The following is a 24,013-nucleotide window of genomic DNA, read 5'->3' on the forward strand; positions in this document are numbered from 1 at the left end:
AGACAGGTACCCCTATGTAAAACAGGTTAGAACTTTTTTTCCCCTTAAGATATGTTCCACAAGGAACGTATGGTTGTGTTTAAAGTCCCTTAAAAGAATTTCACTGTGTGGTTAAAACACCATCTGGATGCACACTTACACACTTACGTTGATGAGGTTCTTTTATTTTTGATTTTTTTTTTAATATTTATTTTTGAGAGAGAGAGAGCAAGCTTGCAGGGGAAGGGCAGAGAGAGAGGGAGAGGGAGACGGAGAATCTCAAGGCTCTGTGCTGACAAGAGTCGTGGGACTCAAACTTAGGAATTGCAAGATCATGACCTAAGCCAAAATCAAGAGTCAGACATTTCACTGACTGAGCCATCCAGGTACCCCTTATTTTTTAAAATTAAACTTTTAATTTTGAGTTAGAGTGTCACATAAATAGTTAGGAAATAATAAAGATTCTGTGTATCTTTTACCCAGTTCCCCCCAGTGGTAACATGTTGCAAAACTATTAATGCAGTATTATAGCTAGAATATTTAGTTGGTCTAGTCAAGATACAAAACATTTCTATGGCCAGTATCCATCACATTGCTTTTTCAGCTGCATCCACCTCCCACCTTTTCCACCTCTCCCATCTCCCCCATTCCTGGCCTTTGGCAGCTCTGTTGCTATAATCTGTACTCCATGACTATAATTTTCTCCTTTCAAGAATGTTATATAAATGGAATCATACAGTATGTGACCTTGGGGTGGGCTTTTTTTTACTCAGCATGATTCTCTGGAGAGCCAGCCAGTTTTTGCATATATCAGTCTTCCTTCCTTCCTTCCTTCCTTCCTTCCTTCCTTCCTTCCTTCCTTCCTTCCTCCCTTCCTCCCTCCCTCCCTCCCTCCCTCCCTCCCTCCCTCCATTCCCCTTTCCCTCCCTTCTTTCTTTCTATGCTTGTTTATTTTGAGAGAGAGAGAGAGTGGGGGAGGGGCAGAGAGAGGGGGACAGAGGACCCCAAGTGGGCTCTGTTCTGACAGCAGACAGTCCAAATTGGGGCTTGAACTCACAAACTGAGATCATGACCTGAACGGAAGTTAGACGCCTAACCGACTGAGCTACCCGGGTGCCCCGATATTTCATTCTTTCTTTTTGCTATGTAGTATTCTATGATATATATGTATCACAGTTTATTTAACCATTCACTTGTTGGACATTTTTTTGGCTATTACAGGAAAGTTGCTATGAACATCTGTGTACAGGTTTTGGTATGAATGTAAGTTTATTTTCTTTGGGATAAATGCCCAAGAGTGCAATTGCTCAGTCACATGGTAGTTGTGTTTAGTTTTTTAAAAAAATTATCCAGCTATATTGCAGAGCAGTTGTACCATTTTATATTCCTACCAGAAATGTAGGAGGAATCTAGTTATTTTTAGGATTGCTTTTTATACTTTGTTTTTATAATTATATACTTACATGATTATGTAAGAAGTAGTCCCATTATTTTGAAGTTAAATTTTAAAACAAAGTGTATTCAGATAAGTTGAACTTTCTATCCCTGAAGTAACATAAAAAATAGATTATTCTTTCCATTGTTTCCTTATTAGAAACAGGTGTGTATATACATCTTTGTATTCCTTTCTTATTTAGGTAAGCGATAGTATATTACAGAGTTTTGCCACATTTCCTTTTTTCTCTTAAAAATATCTGCTAAAGGGGCGCCTGGGTGGCGCAGTCGGTTGAGCGTCTGACTTCAGCCAGGTCACGATCTCGCGGTCCGTGAGTTCGAGCCCCGCGTCGGGCTCTGGGCTGATGGCTCACAGCCTGGAGCCTGCTTCCGATTCTGTGTCTCCCTCTGTCTCTGCCCCTCCCCCGTTCATGCTCTGTCTCTCTCTGTCTCAAAAATAAATAAAAAACGTTAAAAAAAAATTAAAAAAAAAATCTGCTAAAGATCACTTCATAGAAGTATATAGAAATTGGCTCATTTTTTTCTGTTGCTTCAAGGTGCTTCATCTTTTTCATGGAATAGTGTATTCAACCAGTCTCATTAGAGTGGACATTGTTTCCAGTCTTTTGTAATTGCAAATAGAAGTAGGCGTGTTCAGTAAAAGGGTAAATGTATAATATATGCATAAAATTTTTGTCCGATATTGCTGAATTCTCCTCCAATACGAGCTGTACAGTTTTGAATTCCTACCAGTGATGGATAAGCATGCCTGTTTTCCCAGGGCTTACAATAGTGTCTGACAGACTTGGATTTTTCCCAGTTTAACTAGATTCAAAATGGTAATCGCAATGTTACACTTTGCATTGCTTTTTTATGAGTGAGGTTTTACTATGTGATTTTGTTTTACTTTATGATAGTTACTAGCCTTTTGCCAAATAGTTTTTGCTGGGGTAAATATCTATTGATAAATTCAGTTAAGAACTGGTTTAAAACTGGTCATTAGGGAGGGTAGTTTATTGAGTGATACCTACTTATTATTCTGTGATAATCAGTAATGTTAGTTATAGTTATATGTCCTAGTAGACATTAAGACAAGTCTGTTACTGAATTGTAGATATTTTAGTCTAGAGCCCTTATTCTCTCATCTAAGAAAAATATCTAGTCTTATTTGACCTATAGGCTAATAGGTTTCGACAGTGAAAATGTTGGTGGGAAATATAAAACAGTTCCTATGGATGATGCAGTTCATGTGTGGGGAGTTAATGAAATATTTTACTTTTTTCTTTAAGTTTTTATTTAAATTCCAGTTAAGATCCAGTGTTCTGTTCATTTCAGATATATTATGTGTTTAACATGTCCATACAACACACAGTGCTAGCACATCACAAGTGCACTTTTTAATCCCCATCCCCCCACACACACCTCCCCTCTAGTGTATTTTTAATTGTTAAAAGTTCAGTGTGTATTATTATTTCAAAAGTGGAAATAATTTTAGGCTGGTAATAATGCAAATAGATCCTAAATCAGTGGTGTGCTTTTAAGAAATTTATTTTGGTTATTGTAAACATTCTTTTTTTTTTTTTCAGACTTTTTGCTCTAAAATTTTTAAATTTTTGATTTATTTTTGAGAGAGAGAGAGATACTGAGCATGAGTTGGGGAGGGGCAGAGAGTGAGGGAGACACAGAATCCGAAGCAGGCTCTGGGCTCTGAGCTGTCAGTATAGAGCCCAGCGCGAGGCTTGAACTCACAAGCTGTGAGATCATAATTTGAGCCCAAGTCCACTTATCCGACTGAGCCATCCAGGTGCCCCCAGACATTTTGCTTTAAACATTCAATTTGGAAGAAAAAAAAAAAGGTACTAGCTTCCTAAGTAAAAAGTTATTTATTTATTTATTTTTTTTTTTAAAGCAAGTTTCTGTCACTTATTGACCTGACACGATATCCGTGTTTGTATGTGAACTTCTGCATTTGCGTGTGTTGGGGGTGTGAGTTTTCTTGAGTATTTTCTTTTTTTTTTTTTTTTTTTTAACATTTCAACGTTTATTTATTTTTGGGACAGAGAGAGACAGAGCATGAACGGGGGAGGGGCAGAGAGAGAGGGAGACAAAGAATCAGAAACAGGCTCCAGGCTCTGAGCCATCGGGCCAGAGCCTGACGCGGGGCTCGAACTCCCGGACCGCGAGATCGTGACCTGGCTGAAGTCGGACGCTTAACCGACTACGCCACCCAGGCGCCCCAAAAAGTTATTTTCTTTTTTTTTAATTTTTTTTTTTTAACGTTTATTTATTTTTGAGACAGAGAGAGAGCATGAACGGGGGAGGGGCAGAGAGAGAGGGAGACACAGAATCGGAAGCAGGCTCCAGGCTCCGAGCCATCAGCCCAGAGCCTGACGTGGGGCTCGAACTCACGGGCTGTGAGATCGTGACCTGAGCCGAAGTTGGACGCTCAGCCAACTGAGCCACCCAGGCGCCCCAAAAAGTTATTTTCTTAAAAGCACAACAGTGTCACTTACCTGGCATCTACTGCTAATTATGCTAGATCAAATCTAAAGCAAGGGAAAAAATACACATATTTTATACTGTTTGTTTTTCAGTAAGAACATTAGAGAAATTGTAAAGTTTATCACATTTAAAATCAATATGCTTTATATCTAAATTTATGAAAGTTTGATGAATAATCATGTTAATATTTTAATGCAGGAGTTTGGATAAAGAGAGGGCAGTGCTACTACAGCGCCGGAAAAGGGAAAATATGTCAGGTGGGTGAAGAGGATCTATGCTAAATTAAAATTAGTGTGATTGAGAAAATGAGTGGTCTGCATGTTTCAGTTGGATATAAACACCTTACCAGTCAATGTTGGTTGTACATACAACTTACAATCTCAGGTATAGATTTTAAGTAGTTTTTTTTACAGATTATAGAATGTACTTATTTTAGAAAATGTGGAAATTAGAGGAAAATAAAAATTTTAAATCCTCATTTTTGTACAAAGGTAACAGCTTTAAAGAAGTATTAAAATATGTTTGCTTTTCAGAGAGATGGTGATCCATTAATCATATGGAATAGTATTTCATTTTGAGGAATAGATTTTAGCAGTATAACTGTGCTACAACTTTTATTTTGGCTTACGACAACACCAGTACAACTGGTTTTGAATAATCATAGTTTACTGAACTGTTTGATGGACATTTAGGTTGTTTCTAGTGTTTTTTGTTTTGTTTCGTTTCATTTTTGTTACTACAAATAGTACTGTCAATGAAACCCTCCCAGACAAGTTTTTTTTTTGTTTTTTTTTTTGGTGGCCTTTTTTTTGTGTGTGTGTATTTTTGTTCATTTTATCTTTGGACACACACCTAGAAAAAGTTTATTAGGTGAAAGAGTAAGTATATATAGAATTTTGTTAGATATGGTTAAATTTCCCTTCATAGGGAATTTTGAATTACCACTGGCTATTTATGCAAGTGCCCTTTTCCCATAGTCACACTACCTCAGTGTGTTGTCAGACTTTTGTATCCTTTCTAATTTAATGTATGAGAAAAGGTATTTGTAGTATGCATTTAAATGTATCTTACTATGAGTGAACTGAGGAAGTAGAAAAAAGTGTATTCTTCAGAATGATGGGAGATACGGCAGCTTGTCTTGTAGAATGCTGTTTGATTTTTCATTTTGTTCAAGATAGTGTTACAAGTATAGTAATTTTTATTTTGCCTTGGAAGATGGTGATACCAGTGCAACTGAGAGTGGTGATGAGGTTCCTGTGGAATTATATACTGCATTTCAGCATACCCCAACATCGATTACTTTAACTGCTTCAAGAGTTTCCAAGGTTAATGATAAAAGAAGGAAAAAAAGTGGGGAGAAAGAACAAAACATTTCAAAGTGTAAAAAAGTAAGTTTTTCCTTTTTTTAGTTATGTAGACAGGAAGTGATGGGAACTGTGTTTTACAGGAAAGGCAGGTGAGTAATGGATGGTAGCTAGAAAAGGTTGCAGAATCTAAGTTTTTTAAAACTCATTTTACAATTTTAATATGTTTTAAAGATTGAAGTGTAATAGATAAATGTTGGCATACTGATTTGAAATCACTAATGAGACTAGTCATAGAAAGGCAAAAGCTAAAATAAAATAGAAAAAAATTGCTGTTTTAGACAAAAAATAACAATCCTAAATTTTTAATAGCTTATGAACAAGGTAAAAGAGCATATGATAATTGTGAATAATTGTTTATAGTTGTTCTTCTCTGAATCGTATGTAATTTTAATAAACCTCCATATTTAATGAATTTCTTATCATGTAGACTTCTTTTACTTAAGTCTTATGTGATGAATTATCCCAAGGATTTAATGGCACAAAACCATTTCTAAGCCACTTTTTCACTAAATTTATTATTATTGGTCCTGAAGATTTTTCTCTTACAAGGTAAAAAAAAATACTTTTCACGAGAACTATATTGCTATTATAGAGTGAAATTATTCCTAGATATAAAATCAGGTTTTTCCAAAGAAAGCATTTTTTTTTCCTTGAGTAATTCTTCAAGATATTATTTGGTTATTTAATAGGCAGCAGGTACTTTTCAGTTTCTCATTTCACCACCATTTAAGCTTGACTGTAGCAGTCTTCACAGACGAGGTGCCTCTCCAGTTCTGCTACACTTTTTCCTGTATATTATCCATTCTTATAACCAAATTCTACCTGCACTTTCTGGGTGGTTTTTGTTTATTTATTTTTTTAAAGTAAGCTCTGTATCCAACATGGGGTTTGAACTCATGACCCTGAGATCAAAAGTCATATGCCCTACCCACTGAGCCTGCCAGGTGTCCCACCAGGTGTCATCTTTGGTTATGCTGTTCTCTTCACCATTTAGGATATTCTCATCTCTGTCTTTTAAACCCTTATTATACTCTCAAGTACTGCTTCCTCCATGAAACTTGCTTTTCTCCTATCAAATATGATCATCTTTCTTTGCATCTCATTATGTCACTTGAACCTTTTATTATAGCACTTGTAACAACATTTTGTCTTCTTTCATTGTTATGTCCCTTATTTCAGATTGTATTTTACACAAAGAGAGAGAGAGATTGTCTATGAAATGCCTTTTATAATTTAGGAATTCACATATTATAGGTATTGACATACCTTTTTCATATCATGCTTTCAAATTAGGCTTTCCTGTTTATTGTTACTTGGAAATTGTATCCTTGCATATTTGTTTTAGGTCATTTGGTTTAAAAAATCTATTTTTTGAATAAAGCATAGATTTTGCACTTTTTCTGGGGGGAATTACTTGTCCCTATTTAAAATGAATCAGTCCTGGGTCTTGGAGTGTGACATACTTGTTTCAGAATATTGCTGTGTATTTAAAAAGAGATTTTTGTCTTATGTTGTTAGTAAAAATTGACAAGAATTAGAAAAAAAAATCAAGGAACTGGGTATAAAAGATCTGGTTTTCCCACTTAGATCTTGCCCACTGTTAAGGTTTTACTATTATTTGAGGGGTGACATGTAGTATATATATAAAACAAAAGAATATATACAGTTTTGCTTTTTTTTTTTTTTCAGCCTATTGTTATGGCTAATTGTTAAAAATTTGAAAGGAGTTTACAATAGATGTTCTGGATAGAGGACAGTTTTTATTTTATTTTTATTTTTATTTTATTTGTTTATTTTTGAGAGAGAAGGCGTGAGCAGGGGAGGGGCAGAGAGAGAGGGAGACACAGAATCCGAAACAGATTCCAGGCTCTGAGCTGTCAGCACAGAGCCCGACGTTGGGCTCAAACCCACGAACCGTGAGATCTTGACCCGAGCTGGAGTTGGATGCTTGCTTAACTGACTGAGCCACCCAGGCACTCCAGATTTTTTTTTTTTTTTTTTTTTTTTAAGTAATCTCTATACCCAGTGTGGGGCTCAAACCCACAACCCCGAGATCAAGAGTTGCATGCTCCACCGACTGAGCCAGCCAGGTGTCTCTTTCATGTTTCTTTAGTACCAGGATTGTATTCCTTTCAGTTGTTCATCTGTCTGGGTACATTACTTCTCCAAAGTCCACCTAGCTCTTTGCCCATGTTTTATGTGATGTTTCACTGCCTTGTTTTTGCTGTTAGTAAATCTTGCTGACTTCCAACATATAGTCTACATACAAACTTAACACATATATTTGGGTCTATGTTGCTTACTCTTGGTTTATGTTTGTTAGTCTCCCTGGAGACTTTTTGGGTGAAGTGGTGAGGAAGATAGGAATTAAATGTTAAATACCACTTTGGGACCTGGCAGAGTAGTGGGCTGTCACTAAATTATTTATTAAATAAATACAACTCTATTGGCCACAGTGCTTATTACTCAAATGCTCCTCTGTGCTCAAATATCACTTACTAGTTGACTACGAGAATTAAAGTAAATAACTTTATCACTCCCCAGACTTGTCTCATGACTTAAATAAAATTACTGTAATATTGTTAATACCCTTCCAATTTTAATCAGATATTTTCCCATGGTTGTAATAATTGAGCACACAAAAAATTTGAGATTTTTTCTAGCAGTATCATATACATATTCTCTTGTTCTTACATAGCCTGCATTATGGTTTTTGTTGTTATTGTTGTTGTTAATTTGACTATAGTTGACATACATTGTTACTTTGGTTTTAGATATACAAAGTCTGCATTCTATTTTTAATAGTAAAATAGTATGCTAGTAGGTGACTTTCCTTACTTAAACATTCACCCGGTTCTGGCTATATTTGCCAAGTTTTTTATTATTATGAGACTTCAATAAAATGCTTTACTGAACTGATTGATTATATCCAGTTTAAAAGAAAACTAACTCAGAATTTCATGTTATTTTAGGCCTTTCGTGAAGGATCTCGGAAGTCATCAAGAGTTAAGGTAAACAGGGGCACCTGGGTGGCTCAGTTAAGCATCTGACTCTTGATTTTGGCTCAGGTCATGATCTCACAGTCATGAGATTGAGCCCTGTGTGGAGCTCTGTGCTAAGCATGGAGCCTACTTGGGATTCTTTCTCCCTCCTTCTCTCTCTCTCTCTCTCTCTCTCTCCCCGTACCTCCCTGCTTTCTCTCTCTCTCTCTCAAAATAAATAAACATTAAAAAAAAATTCTTTTAAGAGTTAAGGTAAATTCATTAATTTTTTTTTAAATACATTAAATTTAAGTCCTTGTTCCAACTATCAGTTTTTCAGGAGCTTACTAAGTGGTTGCTTGTCCAAAACTTTTACTTTATGTTCTCTTCATTGCGTATCATCTCATTGCTTATTATCTTTACCAGAAGTGACACCATAGAGAATCCTAATTGGATTACTATGCCTCTCTTGGAGTTTATTAACACTGTTAAATCATTAAGTAAAAGGAGGTATATAAGTAATTCCTATTATCAAAATTTTGGATAATCTGAATTTCAGTAGATTATTGCATTCCATGTCTCCATACCACTTTGTATACTGGATATATGAATGCAAAATCACATTTAGAATTTGAAATTTTTCTTTTTTTTTTGCATAGTTGGGGTTCTAGTAATTTAGTCAAGTCAGTTGTTATACTATAAAATCACCATAGAGGTATACAGAGTAGTCACTTGTACCTTGAATTAGCCTGTATCCTCAATTTTGTAGATGCCCTGATTTCTGAGAGTGGCAAGGCTCCTCAGCTCTGCCTCCCACTAAAAGATAGGTATTGGATCACAGAGGTCAGCTGTATAGACTTACTATACAGCTTTCTAGGCTGTGTGGTTAAACGCTAATGGGTTTCTTAAGTTGTCAGATATTAAAATAGTATGTGGGGAGCATGTTACAGTGTATCTTTTGTGCATGACAATTATTCATTATTTCACATTCTTGGAAAACAAATAAACACTGTCCAGTGATGATTACTGCATACGTTTGTAGTTCTTTCTCAAGAAAATATATGGTGTCACTCAACACACAGCAAGCCCAAAGTTTCATAAAATGTTCCTTATATGTTAAAGTTGGGGATTATATACTTACTATATATTAAACTTGAATTTATGGGACATTATCTGACACAGTACAATCTGAAAAAGGTTTTGGATTAAGCTGGTGGAAACTGTTGATACTCTAAAGTTTTCCTTTCTTCCTTATTTATCCAGTCATTCCAATAGTAAGTTTAATTAAGAAGGAACATCTTTTACTTAAGTGAAATATTTTCATTTATTTTGTAAAGAGATGAGGAAGTAAAATTTTAAAAATGCTTTGTGCATCTTTAAAGATATCTTTCCCTTAACTGAAAGATACCTCTTTAAGATTGTAACAGTTTCAGTTAGTAATTCAATAGTATTTATAGGTTAAAGAGATATGGAAGAACTATCAAATATATACCAGATCAGTAGAGGGCTTGGGTGGAGGAGGACAGAAAAGACAAATTTTTAAAAATGGATTTCTTTAATAAATCTGAGGAAAGCCTTAATATGTAGTATTTCATATTTGTATAAAAATTTATTATCTCATGGTCATTATAATGTGAAATATTTAAGTACAGAAAATACCAGTTAATACAAATAAACCTACTCCTATCAAGTAGTTGAACAACTTACTACAGTTTGTTTCATTGTAGAAAAGAATGATATTTTTTGTAATAAAAATTAATTATATGGCAGGTGGACAGATGGTAAATTTTAGTGTTACTGTACATGTATACATGTCTAACAGGATATATAAGGATCTTTATGAATTCTATATGTGATTTTCAAATTTTAGTTAGGTTATACATATAGAAATAATCTGTTTTCTCACCAAGGTATTCAGTGTTGTAGAAACTGGTGAATAGCATTTACAACAAATTGAAATGTCATGTGTTAAAACGAATTATAAACCTGAATTATGCTAATGAAACATGTTTTTGTTATCTGCATTACTTGATTTTCATCCTAAGATTGCAAATAAGAATTGTTGTGGGTGTCCACATTTAATACATTTTTAAAATGTGTGGTCATTGTGCCTATCTGTAAATTGCATTCCAGCGAGAAAAGTGTTCCTTTTTTGTTCTGTAACAGATTGAGAGAGGCTGTAACTTTTTGTACTTGGCACTTAGCGTTCTTATCTTACAGGTTTTTAATAGGAGGTATGGATGACGAGCAAGCATTTAAGTTTATAAGTTCTTGCTGTCATTATGATCCTTGAATTTAGGCTATGGATCATTTTGGGTCATTTCACATCCTATTAGACATTTTGTTCTCATGTCATATTTATCATGTGGACAATTGATTATAGATCTTGGAATTATACTAAATTAAGATGTCAAAGTGTGTTTCTTAATAAAACATGTTAAAATTGTATTCTATCAGAACTGAGTATAAAGTAGATACTGGCAGTCTGTAAAATAAAAACATTTTCATATGCTATCTTTTTTTAATCATTAGTTGACAGTAACTCCGAAGTTTTGGGTGTTTGCAGTTTTGTCAGTGGCCTTAATTTGGCTATAGTGGTGTCAGTGAAGCTTGAATTTATGCTGTTCAACATAACTTGGCCTCTTTAGTTTTCTAACTCTTTATCTGGCATGCAGTATAAAAATGTAGTATGCTGATCATTTATGGTCTGTTTTTTCCTAGGACCAACTTAGAAAGCCGAACATTATTGCTACTTTATGTTCTTTTATATAGATTACTGTGTGTGTGTGTAAATACTTACAAGTCCAGATATTAATGCTTAGTTTGCTATGATTTTAGGGTTCAGCTCCAGAGATTGATCCTTCATCTGATGGTTCAAATTTTGGATGGGAGACAAAAATCAAAGCGTGGATGGATCGATACGAAGAGGCAAATAGTAACCAATATAGTGAGGGTGTTCAGAGGGAGGCACAAAGAATAGCTCTGAGATTAGGCAATGGAAATGACAAAAAAGATATAAATAAATCAGATTTGAATACCAACAATTTGCTCTTCAAACCTCCTGTAGAGGTAAATATATCATTTGCCTAAAAATTATGAAACAAAGACCTTTTTCTAATGTATGTCTTAACTGGTTAGACTGAAAGCAGTTAGGTTTAACTAATCTGAACATTTCTCTTATTTTAGAGCCATATACAAAAAAATAAGAAAATTCTGAAATCTGCAAAAGATTTGCCTCCTGATGCACTTATCATTGAGTACAGAGGGAAGTTTATGCTAAGAGAACAGTTTGAAGCAAATGGATATTTCTTTAAGAGGTATATTCATTTATTTTACTAGTTACCTGTTGTTAAGTATTGATTTTTTGGCTGTTTACCAAGATGCTGTGTGTTCATAAGCCTTTTGTTTTTCTAAGTTATCATTTTAATACTTTTAAAACTATGGTACAGTTGAACAGTGACTAATGATAACTTTTGAACTATAATAAAATATGACAAAAAGTAGATGTATTTCTGTCTCTTACCCATCTCTCTTACTGACATTCTTGCAACAGTTTACTTCAAAGATAAACAGCAGTATATAGGTGGACATTAATTTGAAACTATGATTACATAAGATTATAAGGAGTGAAGCCCTTTTGCATCCAGGACCTTACCTAGTTCCTTATAACATAATTGCTAGAACCTGAAAACACCATTGGTGGGTGATCACAGGCAAAACCCCTTCCTCTTTATAACAGATGTTGGATTTGGTCTTACATTATTGCTACTTTCACCTCCTCCTTTCTTGGTACTAGAATGGCACTGGAGCCCTCTTCTATATATTTTTTGGGGGCATTTGATATGACCCCTTGCTTCCCGGAGGTCAGGAAATATGTTTGTATCTTTAGGGAGATAAGTCTATATGGTTATTAAAAGTATTTGTTGTTTATAACTTGAATTTTAAGATTTGAAAGATATACAAATCTTTTACATAGCAAATTTGATCTGAAACAGTGCTAGAAATCAAAACTTAAATGTACTAGGCGATTAGGATTTTAAAGGTATCCAATTATGAATTCTCCTGTAAAGGCAGTAGTCATTCCCTTTTTATCTCATAAATTTGAATTTCTACCTTCAATTAATTACCTTTAATTTAGGTAAGATTACTGGAGCAGGTAAAAATCTCATTAGCATGAACTAGCCCTTAACGAATGGGTTCTGGTATTAGACTGCCTGTGTTCAAGTCTTGGCTTCACTATTTACTTTGAATCTTTTAGAAGTTTCTTAACATGTTAATGGTTTATAATGCATTTCTTTCTTTGTAGACCATATCCTTTTGTTTTATTTTATTCTAAATTTCACGGGCTAGAAATGTGTGTTGATGCAAGGACTTTTGGGAATGAGGCTCGGTTCATTAGGCGTTCTTGTACACCCAATGCAGAGGTAAGCTTCTAAAAATCTTTTCAGGAGGCAAGGGTTTCAGGGGATGCATGAAATTGAGTATTAAACACAAGTCTGGTAGCCCTAAACTTTTTAACCATTGATGTGTTTTATATTCCTCAGCGTGTTTTCATTGCAAAAAATTAGGTGGTAATGGGCTGTGAGGTCTTAAAAATTGCTTTGCACACTGAAGAAATTGTGATGTTCTTTGTAAGAAGAAATATTAGATTTTTGTTTATTTCTGAAGCTCTACTTATGGGTCAAATATAAGATCTGATTGGATCAAGGTAGATGACAAAACTGAAAGCTAAAGTAGATTTTATATGTGCTACTACAAAATTTTTTATAAAACTGTGTTTTAATTTGGAGCATACATTTTGGAGCATATTTCTGGGTTTTTTTTACATGCCAAAGTAAACATTTTTAATTTATAGCTATGTTATAGTTGAGTTTAGGTTTTGAAGCCAGACTTAATAGATTCATGTCTTCTTTTTGACTTACTAGCTTTGTAACCTGGCCTGTGTTCTATAAAAAGTGGTTATGAGGACTCAATGGAGTAAATACATATGAAGTACCTAGAACAGTGTCTGTCATAGAAAAGTGTGGTGTTAACTGTTCCATTACTGATTATTGTATTTCATCAAATCGAGGGTGTCATCATTTACAAAACTCCCAATTTCAGAGATACTCAGGGGTAAAAAAAAAATAGGCATTGTAGAATTGATGAAGTGTCATGTTTTTTCTTCTTTTTTTAGTATTTGCTTTTTAATGCTACATGGTGGGCCATAGAATTTGCATCACTATGCTTCCGTCCAGTTGAAAACCACCGATTTATAGTTACAAGTCTTGAACTGCATATTTTCCATGTTGTACTTAGGAATTACTTTGAAAATTTTTCAAAATTGCAGGATGGGATACTTCTAAAAGTAGAAAAAATTTATAAAAATATAAAATTATTTTTTTAACTAACAGGTGAGGCATGAAATTGAAGATGGAACCATACATCTTTACATTTATTCTATACAGACTATTCCAAAAGGAACTGAAATTACTATTGCCTTTGATTTTGACTATGGGAATTGGTAAGTTCAAGTCTGTGTATATGTTAATCTGTTTTGCAGTAGTTCCTTAATGTCCTCCTAAAAATTTATGTATTTGCATTACTTTCATAGCTTTTCATTTGTATTTATCATGAGGCAATTAAAAAATCATAGCCCTAATTCAGCCATGCAACACTGACCTTGTTTATGTGAGAATTTTCTCTTTCTGGTATTTTAGGGGGTACAGTGTTAGTGATATAATTAATTTGGCTGATCAGTGTGAATGGGTAATTGAACGTTTTGCCCCTCAAAACAAAGAAATTCAGGGTACATGGGTGGCTCTAACAGTTAAGCATCCAACTCTTGATTTGGGCTCAGGTCATGATCTCACAGTTCTGTTCTTGAGAGTGAGCCCCGCGTTGGGCTCTGCGCTGACAGTGCTGAGCCTGCTTGGGACTTCCTCTTTCTCTCTCAAAACAAATAAACTTAAAAAAAACAAAAAACAAAAGCAACAGAAATTGTGCCAAGTTTTCTTGCAGTAAAAGTGTTTGTTGGAGTACTGTAAGGAAGTTCTGAGAACTGCTGTTCTGAAACACTAGGGAAGAAAGTTAAAGTTAATTCTAATATAAAAGCTTCCATTTAAATTTTATGTATTTATACATAATATACAAAATTATACAAATATAATACAAATATACAAAATTATAATCTGTATTATTTTGCATTCATCTTCTCTCATTCATTACTTTGAGATTTAGTTCTGTTGTTAGGTGTGGCTCTAGTTCATTTATTTTCACTGTTGATGGCATTTATCCATTCCACTATTGGTGGACCTTTAGATTTACCAAAAGTGCTCCTGTGGCTTTTTGAACACGTCTTTGTGGGTACATGTTCTCTCTGTGGTACGGAATTAGGGGTGTACTCGCTGGGTTGTAGAGTGTGCACAGCCTCAGTTTTCACCAGACATGGGTTAATTTTTAATTTGAGTATAATTGACATATAATGTTATATTAGAAAACACTAATTCTAAAAGATATGTGCACCCCTATGTTTATTGCAGTATTATTTACAATAACCAAGATATGAATAATGACCAGTTTCTATTCTTGCAGCTTTACTTCCTTGCTCCATCTTGTTATGACTTTAAAAATTGATGCTAATCCATGTGAAATGGTATCTTTTTATATTTTTAATTACCATTTTCTTTGGTTATTTTTTGACCGAAGGATCTTTTTATATATTAATTTGTCATTTGGGTTTCCGCTCTGATGAATTGGTTAATCATCTTCCATTTTGCTCCTGGGCAGTCTTTTTCATACTGATTTTTGGGGGAATGGGGGATGGTTCCTTTTGTATCTTGTAGTGTATTCGGTTATAAGCATTTCAGTTCATTTCCTCCTATTCTGTATTTTATCTTTAAATTTTTCTATGGTAACCTATTTAAATACCTAAGTTTTAAATATCCATTATGTTTTCTGTCAGTGAATTTCCTCTTCCTGCCCTGTGCATCTCTACTTAATTGTTGGCAGTCAGATTTATTATAACTTCAGCATTTCCTTGTTAGCCCTTTCTCCCCCCAGAAGGTGGAAAATTTAGCATAATGGCTCTTTGCCCATTGCTTTGAAAGACTGTATCCCATAAGTGGTTAAGAATATAAGCTTTTTATAATCTGGTTTCAAATCCTAGCTTGGTTGCTTATTATTAGCTATATAACCTTCTTATCCCTTAGTGCTTTGTTACAGCACAAGTAATATGAGAATAATAATACTCACCAAATAGGAATGTTTTGAAAATTCAGTGAGTTTAAGATACGTAAAGTGTTCAGGGATGTCTGGGTGGCTCAATTGGTTGAGCATCTGACTCTTGATTTCAGCTCAGGTCTTGATCTCAGGGTCATGAGATTGAGCCCCAGGTCTGGCTCTGCACTGGGTGTGAAGCCTGCTTAAGATTCTCTCTCTCCCTGTCTCTCACTCTTTCCCTCCCCCCCACCTCTGCCCTTTCCCCACTCGAGCTCCTGTGTGTGCACACATTCTCAAAAAAAAAAAAAAAAAAAAAGATATGTAAAGTGTTTAAAACAATTCCTGGCACAAAATAAGTGCTTGGTAAACATGAGCTATTAGCCATCATTATTTGGAGTTCTATTATCCTGAAATCAAAACATCTAGAAAGTTTCAACCTAGTTTCTAGCAATACCTGATTTGGGGAGATGGGGGAGTAGATCATAAATTTTTGAGTTCTATCCCTGATTCACAGATTTAGCAAGTTTGACTTATACTAGTCTTGAAAGTGAGCAAGTAGGAGTATTAGAAACTTTTTTATTGTGAACAAACACTAAACTAATTAAAACATGTAAAGTGGGAGGCTTCTACTGTTTAACTCCGATTTTGGCATGCTGCCTGTATCCTAGAGAGAAATTGAACGTTGGTGGTAGAGATACGGAGGGCAGAGTTAAGAAATATTGAAGAGATGAAAAGTGTGAGCTTTGGACTCCCCTAAACCTGTACCTGAATGCTGTCCCAACCATTTAGCTAGCATGTGACGTTGGACAAAATGCTGCCTCTCTCTGCCCATTAATCTTGTCTGTATGGTGGGAGTAATATATATCACTGCAGTGAAGATGAGAGTGCAATTATTTTTCAAGCTTCCGTTTGAAAGAGAGAACATGTAAGGAGGGGCAAAAAGAAGCGTAACTTTACCTTTTTTCAAAGACACTTGGTTATTGAAGTCATTCCTTAAAGTAAAATACAAACTAGTTAGGGCTTGGGACCACTGAAGTAAATACTGTTTTTGCCTTAATGTAAGCCACAGTATCATTTTACTTAAAAAGGCTCAGTTTTAATTTGAGTTGCTTCTCTAAACCATAACTGGTTATCCTTTTGATTGAAGGCCCAATCTCTGGTCAGAAATCAACTTCAAATGATTATGTTTTTTAAGTGAGGAAATAAAATCTCTTTTGTGATAGTTACCATAGGAATGCAAATTAGTGAAAAGGATTGCTCATAAATAGTAGTAGCATAGAATTTACAGAGTTGCAGCTTAAAGTGGATAAGAAGATTTTAAAGTTTGCATCCTGAATAAATATTTAACCGGTTATCTTTCCAGTAAGTACAAGGTGGACTGCGCATGCCTCAAAGAAAATCCAGAGTGCCCTGTTCTAAAACGCAGTTCTGAATCCACGGAAAACATCAATAGCGGTTATGAGACCAGAAGGAAAAAAGGAAAAAAAGAAAAGGATATTTCAAAAGAAAAAGATACACAAAATCAGAATATTACTCTGGATTGTGAAGGAACAACCAACAAAATGAAGAGCCCAGAAACTAAACAAAGAAAGCTTTCTCCCCTGAGACTATCAGTATCAAATAATCAGGTACTGAACTATGCTCTTCTGATTGTCAGCCGAAGTCAACAAAAGAAAATAACTTGTCATATTTTAACCTCTTTTTTGCTTTATGTAAAATGGTTTAAATTTTTTAAGTTAAACCTGTTATTTAATGAAGTACTTAGAAACATAAAACACAGGTTCTACTAGAATTTGTGCATTGTTAGTAAATAACTCAGCCAGCATATCCTTGCAGAATTGAATGCAAGATATTTCTATAACTGGGTAATTAAAAACTTCTTCCAGATGGTATTGTCCTTATGTTAATAAAATTCTTATATAAAGTCTTAATTTCCTTTTTTAAATATTTGAGGCATAATTCTATAAGGATGAGAGATAAGATTGTTCAGAGAAAATTCTCTTAACGTGTACGGTAATTTGGAGGAATGAGTTTGCCCTCTATGTCTGCTTTGCCAGGGAATAGTTTGTTATCTGCCCTCTACACAAATGAAAGTTAGGAGGGACCATTTAAATGTGAAAATTAAGTACAGTTTTACTCATCTCCAGTACCCCATCTTCCTTAATTTAACAGTAGTTTAATCAATTTAATAATTTCCCTTAAGTTTCAAATTGAACAAACATTTATTGGGCACTTGGTGTTTGTAGGCACTGGGTCTCATGAAGTAATTTTGTATGTTCATGTTTTGGGAAGACTATAAACAGAATGCTGTGCTACCATATTTGACGTTGTGGGCTCTATTGATAACACTGACTCTAACTTTAAAAAGCAAAATTATTTGCATAATTTTGAAAGTGTTGAATTAAAACCAGTTTTAAAATTCTGAAATGTATTTAAGTAGGCTTATAATTTTCCTACGTTGAATTTGTTAGTTGTGGTTGAAAGGCATTTATAATAGTGCAGTGTCCCTAGTTTGTAGATGGAATAGTAGTATCTATAAAAGCAGTCATTTCCATCTTTCAGGAACCAGATTTTATTGATGATATAGAAGAAAAAACTCCCATTAGCAATGAAGTAGAAATGGAATCAGAGGAGCAGATTGCAGAAAGGAAAAGGAAGATGGTAAGTTGGGAAGCCAGTAGCTGCTTCATGCTGTCACTTGTGCTTATGACAGCTGCTCTTCCCATAGTCATTGTCGCTGCCTTTAGGAGGCCTGTTGTTTGTTTCAAGTTAGCAAACAGGATGTGCCGCTGAGCATTTCTGTTTGGCTTTGTTGTTACCATTCAAATAACTTGCACTAATCTTTTATGTATTTACTGTGTGTTCATTAGACATTTTAGAATGTGACATTTAAGAAATTTTGAACATTTTTGAAGCTGAGAACTATCAATAAATTTTAATGCCAGAATCACTGTTCAAAATGTCTTTCATTAGCTAAATGTACCTTTCACTTCGTAATTTAATGTAAAGCAAAAATGGAATTTTAAAGCTTATAATAGCACCAAATAAATGGCTTATGCAAAAAAAAAAAAAAAAAAAAACCCACTGTTTGGTAGCTACTATTTCTGTATCTCATACTGGTATCACAAGATTTTCATTAAAATACGTTTAGAATTTATATTCCTTGTTCCGCTTTTTATACATATATTTGCAAATAAATAATACAAGATATTTTCATAGAAGTCCATGGTAATTTGGCAGTGGATATAATATTTAGGCGAGTTAAGAAAGTTTTGTGATATAGTTTGACCAAAGATTTGAAGATGATTTTACACACCAACTAATGATCTTACTATGGGTTTTCCCCACTCCCTTTTATTTTGTTTCATGTCTGTGATTTTCATGCTGAATTCCATGGAATTGCAGGTGTCATGTGCTTAGGGAAGGGTAGGATCTTTGGAATTTGGTCATTGTAGGCCTACTTAATTTGTCTTTTTTATTGCCTGGATAGTCATTCCTCCAACATGGTTTTATTGTTGATGTTCAGAATTGTGAAAGCAAAGCCCAACTTTTGCAGTCTGCAGGTTTCACAAACACTGCTGTGAGGGGACAGGGTAATGTTAGAGATCAGAGAGAAGAAAAACAACTAGGAGAAAATACTGGATGTGGTTGGTTATAAAGAAAGGAGGAGGGTTTTTTTTCCTATACCTAAAGGAATTATCTTGAACCCTTTTCAAGATGTGGTTACATCTGAATTATCTGTACCTACCCAAATCACCTGTGGCCCTTTCTTGAGGAGATTTTCAGTATTGGCCTGTTCATTCCACAGTTGCCACAGCAGCATATTTGTGCTAATCTGCAAAACCAATTTGGAGTATCACTGGTTTTGGATGATGCATGTGTATGATAAGGAGGAACCTCTTTCATAAGTTAAGGGCTACAACAATCACTTTGAAAAATCATGAAATTTTTAAAAAACAGGTTATATGCCCTTAAAATAATTTTACTCAGGTTGCATTTTGTTTAAAAGTTTTTATGACTGTGGGGCTACTTTTAAAATTTATCTATTAATGCTGAGAAAATCCATGAACTTTAGAACATCCTCATTTTCAGATCCCAGAAAATAGAAATACCCTTTGGCTGATCGAACTTTGGACAAACAAAAAGGCTTACTTGGGAATCCATTTTTGGTCAGGATTTTACCTGTTAGTATGCTATATTAATATAGGCAAATGCTTTAAATTTTATATCCATTTTAGCATATTCATTTTAATATCTGCCTCTAAGGTAGCTGCTGTGCCGCTAGAATTTGGTATTTTGAAGGGATATGAAATAAATATTTAAAAATCTTCGGCTCCTTGACCCTCAAAATCATTGCAATGTTATTTCCAATTGGTACATTTGCTTTGATATTTTAATTACAGAATTTTTGGGTATGGTCAAATAAGCAGAATGTAAAAGCACTGTTGGGATTCTTAAGCCAGTTGGCATGGTCTCTCCCCACCCCTTGCCACATACTGGTATTTTTGAGGACCAAAATATTTGGCTTTGAAAAGTTTAAATATTAATCAGCCTTTAGTGTCTGCCTTTTGTATTGGGTAGGTTAACAGTAGTAGTTAGAAACATTAAGGTCAGCTCCTGAGAAACTGACTGAAATTTCCTCCTGTGAGAGGAAAGACTTTAAATCATTATTGGGTACTAGTTCTCTTGTAGATTTACAAGATTGGGATACAAAAGGAGTTAGTCCTACTCTCCTCCCAGATAAATACCATGTAATGTCCAAATTCAAATATACTTTAGCCTATCCTTTTGTAGTGTAGCTTGAGCCATATGAAATTGTTGATTTGACAGTGTTTACCTACACAAATGGAAGTTTCATACATGACCTAATATTTAGCATTTTGCTCAGTCTCCAAAAATTGCACTGGTGGAAGTATGTATTTTGGTTGCTTGTCTTTTTTTTTTTTTTTTTTTTTTTTTTTTTTTTGGTGAGAATGGAAGACCAATGTCTCTGCCTTCCAGGGCATTTATAGAAACTATTATGGTGCAGCAAGAAATGTGGTAAAGGAGCTATAAATATGATAGGTAACTTACAGCTGTGGTTGGAGGTAGGGTCAAAGACCATTTCATGAAGTAGGTACTATTTAGGATGGACCTTAGGGGTGGGGTTTAAACAAGTACAGATTACCTTGTAACTAAATTGTATGGAGTACAATGTATGGAGTTACATGGAGTACAGAAATAGCCCTCCAGGGGAAAGAGCCTGGAGGTAATTATAAAAGTGATAAATCATATTTGGCTGGGATTATATAGGTGGTTTTTTGGGGTGGGGGAACAGGGAGATAAGGTTGGTTGATAGCAGATCACATGAAGTGTTGAATGATAAAGATTTCATGGAAGAATGTTTATTCAAATTACTATGTGGCCAGATAGAAAGCTATTCTTGTATTAAAAAATTTCTTTTTCCCTCTATTATTTTTCCCCCTTAAAAAGTTGTTACCTACTTACGAAAGCACACCTGTGTCTAAATGGTATAGAACTGAATAAATAGATGGTTTCCTTTTAGCTAGTAAGAGATACCTCTTTGGCGGTGGTTGGAACTGACTTTGGAGAATCTTAAAATCAACCCCGTTAAGCAATGGCAGTTGAAATGCAAGTAGGCTGTTTATACTCACCTGATTCCAAAACCAGGGCACTACTGAGTGGATTCCCCCAGGTGCACGGGAGGTGAAGTAAGGGGAGGTGAGGTGGCCATATAACCTTGTCAGAGGTAAAGAAAGTATGCAGAAAGGGGTTAGATTTTGGGAAGCTCATCGTATTTTGTTGAACTAACGTGATCAATTAAAGTATAAAGCTTTTGAAAATTTTAAATGAAAATCAGGCTTGCCCCACCCAGTGTATAATGACATGAAAAGACCCTCCTGAAGTATCTGCTGATACTAAGAATTGAAGATCACTAGAATATAAACTACATAAGGGTGAGAATTTATAATTTTATAAATTGTTACAGCCCCAGTTCCTGTGGAAAAAAATTCCAGGTGTTTATAAAGTACATAAATGAGCCTACTAAATATTTGTGGCAGCCATTTAAGTAGAGATACAGGTAGGCCCATGAATGTGAATTAAGTGAAGCTTCCTTATAGCCCAGGTAGTGCCCTGGAGGCCTTGCCAGGATGCAGGATTCGCCATAATTTTCTTATCCCTCATCCTTCACATCAGAAATTATTCCACAGAACACTAATATGTTTTGTGGGGTAGGGGGCGGGGGAAGCTCTGGGGCCAGTTGAGTTTAGTAAACAGTGCTTTAGATCCCCAACTTTGAGTTCTTCAGTATATACGTAGTGGTGTGTTTAAAAATTTGAAAAATTCTGTTTATGAAGGCATTTTGTAAATTTTGACACCCTTCCAACTTGTTTGTGGTGATACCTTTGACATCCCACAGATTTTTATCTGATGGAACAAGCATCCTGTGGGAAAACACTACTGTTAATTCCTCTAAGGAAGTAACTTGACTTAGAAGATAGCTTTAGAAAATGCCGAAGAAATTTTAATAGTAAGATATCAGGATAAATGCCTTGCCAGGAAAGCCATCTGATGACATGTGAAATATATCCCCCATCTCACTTTTCTCTCCTTATAACATGATTAAGTTGATGTCGGTTACCAATTCTGATTTTCTTAGGTCCCATGTTCTCATCACAGAGTTTAGGAATTGTGTTTCTAAAGACGAGTAATTAATGACATTATTGTATTGAACAGCAAATGGGAACCCATTTATTTTTATTAGGGTTCTATTCAAACAAAATGAGGATATTCAGCTTTAGCTGCTTTGTAATAAATTCAAGATTTCCCAAATCTCACTTAAATACTTCACTCATGCTTTCATATAACAGTGACATATGCTTTATATAATGTATATACAGTTCTTATTCATTTAACAAAAATGAGTGTTTGCTACACACTGAGCACCATTGAAAGTACTGGGTGAAACAGAAGGCAAGGTTCTGGAGAAGCTTTCATGGAACACAAGTGCATGGAGTAAGAAACAAATATCAAAGAGGAAACAGTACTGTGCAGAGAAACTGAATCATTGTGTGGTAGAGAAGAAATGGGGATACTCCACAAGCCATACTGACTGTTTGCAATTATTTTATTGGTAATCAATAATCTTAACCATTTTTTAAAAGATTAATAAATTAATCTCTAACTCTTGTTCGAGAGGATAAGCAAAGTCATTTGAGTAAGGAATCCCTTTTACTTTCTGTTTCAAGGCTATGGATGGGGTAATTTAGCAGACTGGCCCTCCAGGTTCCCTTTCCTTTAAAAGGCAAGTTTTTAAAGAAGAACTTCTTCTTATCTGTTAGCAAGGGAAAAAAGGAAACCTTGAGTCTCTAGATGTCTTCATTTTGTTTCCTTCTCAATTCTTTAGCTCTACTACTAAGCACATTTCCCTTTAAAGCTAGTGTGGGGCACAGTTCATCAGCTTATTTTCACTCAGTTACAAAGTACCAGTTATTGCTAATTGGGATGAATTATAACAATTTACTCAGTGGGGTTTATTTTTTCAGTTGCAATATTGTATCAAACTTTAAGCCGTGTTCTTTAGTATGTACCCCTACAACTATATTGGACTTTACCTTTTCCCCATTTGTTGAATAGGAGTCTTAGACAAGTTCTCCATAGTCTCTTCCAAGCGTATCAAGTTAGAGGATTTCAAGTCAGGTTTGTGTTCCAGTGTTTACATACGGAAGCACAAAATTAGAATAAAAATTTTCAAAATACCCACTCCTCAAGTGATAAAATGCCTTTAAGGGATAGTAAGCAGACTTTATTCTGCTTACAGGAATTACAGCACTATATATTTGCTGCTGTAAAACCATAAACTAAGATACAGGTCATAAAAGCAATTTGTTGATCTCATCAGAGAGCATTCATAGTTTCAGCTTAGCTCCCAATACTCCAGCGTTAACAATGTGTCACTTTCATTCCTGAAAGGCAAACCTGTTTAACTGCAATTCTCGATCAGCATCAATAATTGCCCAGCTCACAGATAATACAGTGATCCTGAGGTCTGCTCATGGGCTTGGAATGAGTCCTGGTTATGGAACATGTCTTATGTGACAAGTATAATCTCAACTACATCAAGCACAGATGTTAGGGTCTGCTGAGGTTAATTAGGACTCCTGATTTCACTGATCCCCTACACAGGCTGTCACTACCCTAAGCCATATATAAAACTGGTTATTTTTCAGGTAGGTCTGTGAAATTGGTGCTAAGTTTTCAGTCATTAACTAGATACTATACATATGGTTATGTGTCAAAGAATGTATTGGATGCATTGGTGAAAATGCTGAATGACCTGGGAACCTTCAGGAATTTAAAATAAAATTAGATCAGTGTGCTAATGATTTTTTTCATGTAGAAAATCAAAGGCATGCTTACATTTCCAACATTTGTGTGTTTTTAAGATGAAGTTGGGTTAAAGGTATTAGGATATCTCTTTAGTGCTTTGGCTGACAGTTGTTGTAAATGTGAGAGGAGTTATGCTTTATTTTGCTTATGTAGTGTCAC

The 24,013-nt window shown here is 34.9% G+C and overlaps 1 protein-coding gene across 1 annotated transcript in view; it reads left to right on the plus strand.

Moving 5' to 3' along the window:
* The window catches only part of KMT2E (lysine methyltransferase 2E (inactive)), a 100,808-nt gene that overhangs the window by 62,623 nt on the left and 14,172 nt on the right, over window positions 1-24,013 (plus strand). Inside the window, 9 exon segments of the mRNA XM_086696886.1 lie at window positions 4,114-4,172; window positions 5,131-5,303; window positions 8,255-8,293; window positions 11,102-11,332; window positions 11,450-11,580; window positions 12,570-12,687; window positions 13,657-13,766; window positions 16,827-17,091; window positions 18,026-18,124. Of these exon segments, the coding sequence (XP_086553012.1) occupies window positions 4,114-4,172; window positions 5,131-5,303; window positions 8,255-8,293; window positions 11,102-11,332; window positions 11,450-11,580; window positions 12,570-12,687; window positions 13,657-13,766; window positions 16,827-17,091; window positions 18,026-18,124 (1,225 nt within the window).

This window comes from Puma concolor, chromosome A2 (assembly GCF_028749965.1).
Source record: "Puma concolor isolate L17-30 chromosome A2, mPumCon1.1.hap2, whole genome shotgun sequence".
Classification (NCBI taxonomy): Eukaryota; Metazoa; Chordata; class Mammalia; order Carnivora; family Felidae; genus Puma; species Puma concolor.